The 10,284-nt window shown below is 39.5% G+C and overlaps 1 protein-coding gene across 1 annotated transcript; it reads right to left on the minus strand.

The window, feature by feature from the left end:
• Positions 1 to 3,785: 3,785 nt before the first annotated feature.
• On the minus strand, positions 3,786 to 10,089 carry LOC103413839 (exocyst complex component EXO84C-like). The gene is made up of 7 exons (XM_008352280.4): positions 9,818 to 10,089; positions 8,556 to 8,650; positions 6,259 to 7,291; positions 5,002 to 5,526; positions 4,613 to 4,801; positions 4,330 to 4,466; positions 3,786 to 4,243 (listed from the first exon to the last, which is right to left on the minus strand). The coding sequence occupies exons 1-7, from the start codon at positions 9,911 to 9,913 to the stop codon at positions 3,997 to 3,999; spliced, it is 2,322 nt and encodes a 773-aa protein (XP_008350502.1). The 5' UTR covers positions 9,914 to 10,089; the 3' UTR covers positions 3,786 to 3,996.
• Positions 10,090 to 10,284: the final 195 nt, after the last annotated feature.

Raw genomic sequence — 10,284 nt, forward strand, 5'->3', positions numbered from 1 at the left:
TCTCACTCCCAAAGATAACAGACTACTTTCCAAACGGTCTGATGAGTTGGCTGTTAAGGATTCTCTGGCTCTTAGTGTTCAGTGTGCAGGTTCTGTGTCTAATATGGCACAACGCCTATTTGCTCGAACCCGCCAAGTTGAATCATTGGCGGCTGAAGTGATGAGTCTCAAACAGGAGATTAGAGGGCTCAAGCATGAGAATAAACAGTTGCACCGGCTCGCACATGACTATGCTACAAACATGAAGAGGAAGCTTGACCAGATGAAGGAATCTGATGATCAAGTTTTACTTGATCATCAGAGATTTGTGGGTTTGTTCCAAAGGCATTTATTGCCTTCGTCTTCTGGGGCTGTACCGCGTAATGAAGCTCCAAATGATCAACCTCTGATGCCTCCTCCTTCTAGGGTTCTGTCCAGTACTGAGGCTCCGCATGATCCCCCTCCGGTGCCTTCTCTTTCTGGGGCTCTACCCACTGCCGAGACTTCTCCTAAGCAACCTTTCTGAAGGCTCCCTCTTGTTTGTTTATTTTGACTCAAGTATATGTACATATTTGTAATTTATCAAGATATCAATAAATAAGCTTTCCTTCATTTCAACGTATTGTGTTAAATCACCAAAGCCTTCTTCGCTAAGTTCTTTGAATTTTCTTTTGTTGAAGCTTGTATGTTGGAGCTTTGTGAGTGGAGCATGTAGGTTGAGGTAGTGTTCCCTTAATTTCCCGAACGAGGACAACTTCTCGGTTGGAGACTTGGAAAATCCAAGTCACTGAGTGGGATCGGCTATATGAATCTTAGAACGCCATTGTGTTCTGTCCTGTGTCATGTCCTCCGTTAGATCCAAGTACTCTAAGTCTTTTCTTAGGGTCTCTCTCAAAGTTTTCCTGGGTCTTCCTCTACCCCTTCGGCCCTGAACCTCTGTCCCATAGTCGCATCTTCTAATCGGAGCGTCAGTAGGCCTTCTTTGCACATGTCCAAACCACCGTAACCGATTTTCTCTCATCTTTCCTTCAATTTCGGCTACTCCTACTTTACCCCGGATATCCTCATTCCTAATCTTATCCTTTCTCGTGTGCCCACACATCCAACGAAGCATCCTCATCTCCGCTACACCCATTTTGTGTACGTGTTGATGCTTCACCGCCCAACATTCTGTGCCATACAGCATCGCCGGCCTTATTGCCGTCCTATAAAATTTTCCCTTGAGCTTCAGTGGCATACGGCGGTCACACAACACGCCGGATGCACTCTTCCACTTCATCCATCCAGCTTGTATTCTATGGTTGAGATCTCCATCTAATTCTCCGTTCTTTTGCAAGATAGATCCTAGGTAACGAAAACGGTCGCTCTTTGGTATTTCTTGATCTCCGATCCTCACCCCTAACTCGTTTTGGCCTCCATTTGCACTGAACTTGCACTCCATATATTCTGTCTTTGATCGGCTTAGGCGAAGACCTTTAGATTCCAACACTTCTCTCCAAAGGTTAAGCTTTGCATTTACCCCTTCTTGAGTTTCATCTATCAACACTATATCGTCTGCGAAAAGCATACACCAAGGAATATCATCTTGAATATGTCCTGTTAACTCATCCATTACCAACGCAAAGAGGTAAGGACTTAAGGATGAGCCTTGATGTAATCCTACAGTTATGGGAAAGCTTTCGGTTTGTCCTTCATGAGTTCTTACGGCAGTCTTTGCTCCTTCATACATATCCTGTATAGCTTGGATATATGCTACTCGTACTCCTTTCTTCTCTAAAATCCTCCAAAGAATGTCTCTTGGGACCCTATCATACGCTTTTTCCAAATCTATAAAGACCATGTGTAAATCCTTTTTCCCATCTCTATATCTTTCCATCAATCTTCGTAAGAGATAGATTGCCTCCATGGTTGAGCGCCCTGGCATGAACCCGAATTGGTTGTCCGAAACCCGTGTCTCTTGCCTCAATCTATGCTCAATGACTCTCTCCCAGAGCTTCATTGTATGACTCATTAGCTTAATACCCCTATAGTTCATGCAATTTTGTACATCGCCCTTATTCTTGTAGATAGGCACCAAAGTGCTCGTTCGCCACTCATTTGGCATCTTCTTCGTTTTCAAAATCCTATTGAAAAGGTCAGTGAGCCATGTTATACCCGTCTCTCCCAAAACTTTCCACACTTCGATTGGTATATCGTCTGGGCCTACTGCTTTTCTATGCTTCATCTTCTTCAAAGCTACAACCACTTCTTCCTTCCGGATTCTACGATAAAAAGAGTAGTTTCTACACTCTTCTGAGTTACTCAACTCCCCTAAAGAAGCACTCCTTTCATGTCCTTCATTGAAAAGATTATGAAAATAACCTTTCTATCTGTCTTTAACCGCGTTCTCTGTAGCAAGAACCTTTCCATCCTCATCCTTGATGCACCTCACTTGGTTTAGGTCCCTTGTCTTCTTTTCCCTTGCTCTAGCTAGTTTATAGATATCCAACTCTCCTTCTTTGGTATCTAGTCGTTTATACATATCGTCATAAGCCGCTAACTTAGCTTCTCTCACAGCTTTCTTCGCCTCTTGCTTCGCTTTTCTATACCTTTCACCATTTTCATCGGTCCTATCCTTGTATAAGGCTTTACAACATTCCTTCTTAGCCTTCACCTTTGTTTGTACCTCCTCATTCCATCACCACGATTCCTTTTGGTGTGGGGCAAAGCCCTTGGACTCTCCTAATACCTCTTTTGCTACTTTTCGGATACAACTAGCCATGGAATCCCACATTTGGTTAGCTTCCCCCTCTCTATCCCACACACACTGGGTGGTTATTTTCTCTTTGAAAATGACTTGTTTTTCTTCTTTTAGATTCCACCATCTAGTCCTTGGGCACTTCCAAGTCTTGTTCTTTTTTCTCACTCTTTTGATATGTACATCCATCACCAACAAGCGATGTTGATTAGCCACGCTCTCTCCTGGTATAACTTTGCAATCCTTACAAGTTATACGATCCCTTTTCCTCATTAGAAGAAAATCTATTTGTATTTTTGACGACCCACTCTTGTAGGTGATCACATGTTCTTCCCGCTTCTTAAAGAAGGTGTTGGCTAAGAAGAGATCATATGCCATTGCAAAATCCAAGATAGCTTCCCCATCCTCGTTTCTCTCCCCAAAACCATGGCCACCATGAAAACCTCCATAGTTGCCTGTCTCCCTGCCCACGTGTCCATTTAAATCTCCTCCTATAAATAACTTCTCCGTCTGAGCAATTCCTTGCACCAAGTCTCCAAGGTCTTCCCAAAATTTCTCCTTCGAACTCGTATCCAACCCTACTTGAGGTGCGTACGCACTAATCACATTGATAAGTTCTTGTCCTATTACAATCTTAATTGCCATGATTCTATCTCCTACCCTCTTGACATCTACAACATCTTGTGTCAAGGTCTTGTCCATAATAATATTACTAGGCCGTAATTTTTGTGACTTTGATTATTTCATTTAATTTTTGGTTACGTCATATAATAATCTACCGTAATATAATTTTATCGTTCATAAAAATGCTCTCCTAACATCCTTATTATGAGGTCATAGGAAAATTCCAGATTAATCTTAGAGTAGATTAAGCTATCAACTTATTTAATTCATATTATACCGAAACATAATAATTCTACAAAATGATTAAATTAAAAAAAAAATTCTCGCATAAAACATTCCGTCTCCTTCCCTCTACCGTCTCTCCTCTAGATCCCCTTTCTCTCTTCATCTCTCCCCTTGTCAAATACTAAAGCTATCCTCGGAGGGAGGAACCCAAACAACGGACTTAGAGACATGAAAAGCAGAAACAAATCTATAAATACAACACTCAGAGAGAGTGACATATACTTGTGAGTCTGTGTCCTGCTTTTCATATAACAATACTACAACTCACACTGATTAAAATTTCATAACGCTACGAGAATATTGTCAACATACTTCCTACAAACAAAAACTTCTTTTGTTCTTGTTTCCTTTTGATGGGAGGGCAAAAATTTTCAACCCTCTGAATCGTCGAAATGCTTGGGGCTGTCAAGTTCACCCATGCTTGCAGAAGCAAAAGACTCGGAAGAATCTACGCTCGAAAGGGAAGAGACAGAATCATCTGAATCCAATACGATGTGATCGTGAAGAGCAATGTTATCTTCATCAATTTCGGATGTCTCTGACCACTCTGCTCCTATAAGTAGTTTGCTTATCGCTGACTTTGCAGTTTCTACAAACCACTCGTCCTCGGGGAGTGCACTAATAAAACACAAGAATTTTAGTTTCGGGTTGTGTTAGGAGGATAAAAACGGGAAAATATATACGCCCACATGCACACAACTGACCTTTGTACTTCTATGCCTCTAGCAGCAAAAGCCCTGATAGCACGAGCAATTATGGCTGACGCGATCTGGTGCACATGCCTGGATGGGTAACCACCAAAACGTGCAATTTCAACAGTGAAGTGCATATCAAGAATTAACTGCAATAACAAAGTTGATTATCAGCTAACTGCGAAGCTAAATTGCGAATATACAATAACTTTAAGATTGAAAGATAAATAATCTAAGTTCACCCCACAATAACTAGGAAAACTCTAAAATGGACAGTATGGAATGATATAAGTACCTGCTGCAACCCAAGTGGCTGAAGAGGACCTGTATCATCTTCGAACACACCCCAAAACTCTTGTTCATCGGACAACCACATTACAACTGTCTCTGTTAACCGAGCAAGCAAAATTTTCTGTATTTTCTCTTTTCCAAGTAACACATCTCCAGCCACGGTTGCTAACTGCTGCAGCTTTGCGAATAATGCCTGCAACAGTAGGGCAATCTCATTACTTGTACCACAAACAGCCAAATAACCCCTATTAAAAATGACACAATAAAGCAATATCTGGATATACAAAAACAAGCAATTTGGAGAAAAGGGGAGACCATATAAAAATAAAAGTAAATAATATGATTACATAGAAACCGTGTATATGGAAAGCATAATAGAGGAAGAAACAAGACCTGAAATGGAAGCGATGGCAAAGGGGCTGAGTCCAAGTACAAATCATCACCATTCTCATTTAAATATATTTGGGCATCCAATCGTGTCTGTCCTTCTCTTGAATAAATGAAGCTCAAGACATATTGCCTACAGAAATGGTCCCTTAGCTTGTCAAATGAATGCTGAAGATGGCGCCTCCAATCCTTTAACTCTGTAGAAGTGCTTGGAATAGGTGTGACATTTTCAGCAAGTCCACTTTTTGGTTCCCAACTTTCACTCTGCAGCTTCCAGAGGGTCATTACAGCATTTGGCAGTAGTTCATCCAAGATGGTAAATGCAACTCCCAAAACGGCAAGCTGTTCTGAATCTGTTTCAGCTCTAAAAGATACAAACTCCTTCAGCTCTGTGAGATTGTCATCATCAGATGGTCCTGGTAGGGCTTTAATTAAAGCATCCATGTATTTATCAAAAAGTTGTCCAATCCTACTCAGTATGTTTCCACCAAAATGCAAAACGGTCAAAGGGGTCAACTGTTCCAATATATCCTGCGAAATTTTTTACCAATATTATGAACTGATAGTTGAGTCATTACTTGCAAATTAGTAATGCATCGATGAACTTGGCATTACTAGTGAACAATACCAATTCAAATGCATATGCACAGACAGACAAGAACAAATTGCATCCTTATAAAAATTATGTTTACACGCACAAATCAGATGTGCCCACATGCAAGTACGCACAAAATAGTAGAAGGTACCTGCATACTTAATTACATAGGAAGTGAGTGTATAAAAAGGTCGTACCCAGTGCACAAGGCTCCCGCTTTACGCAGGGTCTGGGAGAGGTGAATGTCGGCTAGCCTTACCCCCATTTATGGAGAGGCTGCTCCCAAGTCTCGAACCCGAGACCTACCGCTCATGGGCGAAGGCACTTGCCATCGCACCAAGTGAGGGCAAGCAAGCCTTTCCTGAAAATAATGAAGAAATAATTTGAAGAATTCCAAAATTTTCATCCTCAGAGTAGTTCGGATGAAGGCTTTGTTAAATCACCTAAATATAAAATTAAGCATTCTATAGCATTTTCCTAAAAATCATAAGAATTTTTTTTTTTCATGTGTCATTAGGTCTGAAATTTTGCCACCATCTTAATTCCTCAAGTTCAATCCTCAACATAAAACCTAAAAAGACCAGCATAAGTTAATATAATGCTTGTATCAGTACAAAGACATGGAAATAAAAATTATATGAAGAAAGATTAGTATGGGACTAACTTACTTCAACAATGCACATAAATCTTATCCCACTATCAGCAATCAAGCTATGTGATGATGTTGTGAATGCAGACAGCGGAGGTGCAAAGCGAGGTGAAAATGACATGCACTCATCAGTTTCCATCAAGTCAAGGACACCTTTTCTTGCTCGTCTAAAGTTCAACTCTAAAACTTCTTCAATAAAAGGCCGCAACAGCACCAAAATCAATTTTGACAGTTTCAGCCCTTGTCGTTCCAGCATCAAGGAGTAGTTGAGACTAGCCTGAACACAAATGCTAGCTCCATGTAAAGCAGACACTGTATCAGAAGATGGTGCATTCTCTTTCACCAACCGTACAAAGTATTCGATTTCCCACTCTGCCCATTGGACTACTCTGTTTGTATAAACAGGATTATCACCAAATATTATACCGGACTTCGTCGCTGCCAGTGAGATTGTAGAAAAAACAAGTTTCGACAACGTTGCTGGATATGTCTTTGGACAGACAGAAGAAGAAGGAAAGAGAGCTTCAATGCTCTTCTCAAGATGGGACCCATAGAACTTCAGCAGTAACTGGTGTGCCAAAGGCCCTTTTCCAAGCTTGATTAGCCCACTTAAGGCCTTCTTCAACTCAACAAAATTAATAAAAGGTTGTCCAGTAATCTCAACTAGCTGATCTTCAAGCAGTGCTTTTCTTTTCAAGAAAACGGATCTGTATGAGGATCCTTCAGTTGTTGAAGTATCTCCCGAGCTTTTCAGCTCTGGAGAGTTTCTCTCTTCAGCATCTAAAGCCTCTAATGCTTCTTCTACTTTATGTTCAGCTAAGAGAACATCAACTTTCTCCAAAAAACTCTTGTCATGGTCCGTTTCAATTGGCAATGGTTCTTGAAGTTCATGATTATCAGGGTTTGGCTGGACTTCAATACTAGACCGATTCCATTCTTCCAATTGATGGCATACACCAGTCATCAAATCCTGCACAAGAATCCCTTGAGTTGAAATATGCTTTCGGAGCTCAACCAACTCATGCTCCATTTCTACAGCCTCCTCAGATATCCTGCAATTAGCAGTAAGATTAGATCATACATGCATGGATAAGCAGGATTAATGAACTTATTGAAATTAACTGAAAATCAAAACAATTTAGACCTACTAAGAAAGCAAAACAGCTTTGGGCCATTTTGGGACCATGTTTCAGGGTTCTGGATGGCAAGCCCAAATAGGCCTCAAAATATGTTGTTCTTGATATAGAGATGCAGAGAATTTAGAGATAATCAACGAGCCATAGGAGAGATATCAAAGATGCATAGTTTTGAGAAATGAAAATATAGAGGCTAATATGAATCGTCCATGCCCTTCTGGGGTTCCAAAACAATCTGTCTCCAAGAAAATTGAGGTGGGAGACTTGATCAGTCCTGTAAAACCCTTCAGGGCTATGTTGGAGAAGCTCTCACACACGGCGTGTGATTATCGGAAGGGAAAAAGGTTGGGATGCATGTTAACTTTTTTTTCAGTTAATAAGGCACACACATGCAAACACAGACATTGAGACAAACTTCCAGTTAAATTAAACTAGGCTAGCATCCCCCTGCCGAAGAATCATGCCAAAATGGAATAATGGTCACAAAATGGCTCAAAACACAATCTTACCATTATGAGCGAATTTTTCAATGCCATATGTGTAGTAATTTTCTAGGTTTCAGGTTATAAATCTAACAGTTGAGCTTTCACATCCCCTTCATGACAACCATTACTTCAAGTTGCCAATCTTGTTGGACTAGTTACATAATAATAGAATCATATCAAACTAAGTAGTTTTGCTTCACATAAAGTTTTTCTTATATGTAGTTAATATATTTCTATTACTGATTTAGTCTTTACGAAATCCTCATGATGTCACCTATAAAAATTTTAATACTGGAAAATCTCTCCACATAAGATAAGAGGCCCTTGATGTGATTTGAACCAAATATGATCCTGAAATTTTGGAACTTTTTATTTTGTTGAGATCCTAAAAATCTGTAACTAGAGTACACTCTTGTATATAGGATCACTGAGCAATGTTCTTGTCGAGTATAATACAAAGAAATATTTATGTGGCAGACTCTGTTCCTTAAAGCTTTTTCCTATATTCTCTTCCACTGTGCCCCCAAGCTCAAAATAGTTAGATCGTAAGCATGAACTATTTCAAACTTGTGAACTTCTTGCATGGACAACTTTGTACAGATTTTCCTTTTCAAGTAAAATACTAATCGTATATATATACGTATATTGCTTTATTGTTTCAACAAAATACAACTGATTCAGTGTTATTGATTTACCTCAAAAAAGCCAAATACTTTGTTCGCATATTCCCACATAAGTTCTCCACTGCATCTTTTAAATCTAACAGCTCACAGCATAGCTTTCTAATTCCCTGCATAAACAACATATACGTATAGGTGACGGGAATGTCATTATTGTCCATAACACATAAATAGATATACATACAATTACCACAACAAACTGCTCACTGAAAGAATACAACAGAAGCATCATCAACAAAGCTTATATGAATCTCTACAGTAATGCAATACTTGCAGCTGCTAACCTGAGACAGCAACTCCCTGTCCTGATGGTGGCAAAGTCCATAAATCTTTACCCCAAACAAGCTTACAGAAAACAGAATGCATTACTACATGTTCCGAAGAAGAGCATACATTCATCATTTATATTTACATATGATTCGCTTGTAATGAGCATTGTGACTCTCACGTCATATGCCTCCATTAAAAGGTAGATATACCACGCGGATGGACAATGCCACTATACTATTACACTTTTTCATAACAGTATATATTCTAAACAAATTGCAGTGAGCCATTCCAACTGCCAGATATTAATACTATTGTAACCAAACTCTAATTGTTAACCACCTTAACTTAAAACCCTTAAGGGCTCGTAAACTTAAGGCCTACGAGAATGCATTCGGAAAGCAAACACCAAGTACAAATGCACCAACCGATAACAGAAAATCAATTGGAGTAATCTTTTCAGTAAACCTAGTCATTTTTCTATGCAATTGTTAACTATTAGAAGAAAGATGAGCCCTTCGGTGCTGGATGGTCAAGGAGCAATCCAGTCACTAGGTCCAAATGCACCGATCAATAACGCAAAATCGTCACAATGCCAATGAAATCGCTGGGTCATTCACTAACTTTTTGCAGTTTCGCTCTTTTACAGCATCAAATAGACAACCCAGATGGAAAATCCAACTGTTCCCTCAAATTGTACTTAAGAAAGTGAAAACCCAGATAAAAAAAATGTAACAGATTCAGCTAATAATGTGTGAAAAATCATAATTACTCTCAAAATTATTGATTAATTTGAAATGGGCAACTCTCAAACAACTCAGAGAGATAGAAAATGGGGTCCAAATAAATTGATTGACAAAAAAAACAAAAACAAAAACAAAAACAAAAGAAAAGGTGCGAAATCAAATGTTGAAACTTGCATAGAAACAGAGGTGGGAGGGCAAAAAGAGCATTTATTTGTTCATATCGAACAATTTGACATCAGTTGAAGAGGGAAGAAGAAGAAGAACCTTTTCAGTGTGGGATTGGTAAAGAGAGTCGACTTTGGACTGGGAAGTGATGCTCTCGATCGATGGGAAGTCTTCTTCTTCTTCGCTGCTCTCCATTTTCTACTGATCTCTGCGTTTGCCTTTTGCCTTCGCTCTCTACGGAGTTGCTTCAGCCTCCGTAATACTGCGACCGTGTTCCTAGAAATAGTAAAACCTTGCCACCCCAACCGTTTCAACATTTTTCTTCTTCTTGTTGCTTACTTCATTGAAAGGGTTACGTGTGTGAAGACCCCAATAAAAGTTTCGGTTTAGTATTCACATATTTGGTGGCATTTTAGCTTTAAAAATGATGGCATAACCTTCTACTTTGATTCTTGATATTTGAAATCGATAAAAGTGATGGTTAAGTTTGTCCATCATCAAACATTTTAGTCATCGTGTAAAAAATCTCCATTAAATAAGCAATAACGTAACCATAAATTATTTGA

This window comes from Malus domestica, chromosome 10 (assembly GCF_042453785.1).
Source record: "Malus domestica chromosome 10, GDT2T_hap1".
Taxonomy (NCBI): domain Eukaryota; kingdom Viridiplantae; phylum Streptophyta; class Magnoliopsida; order Rosales; family Rosaceae; genus Malus; species Malus domestica.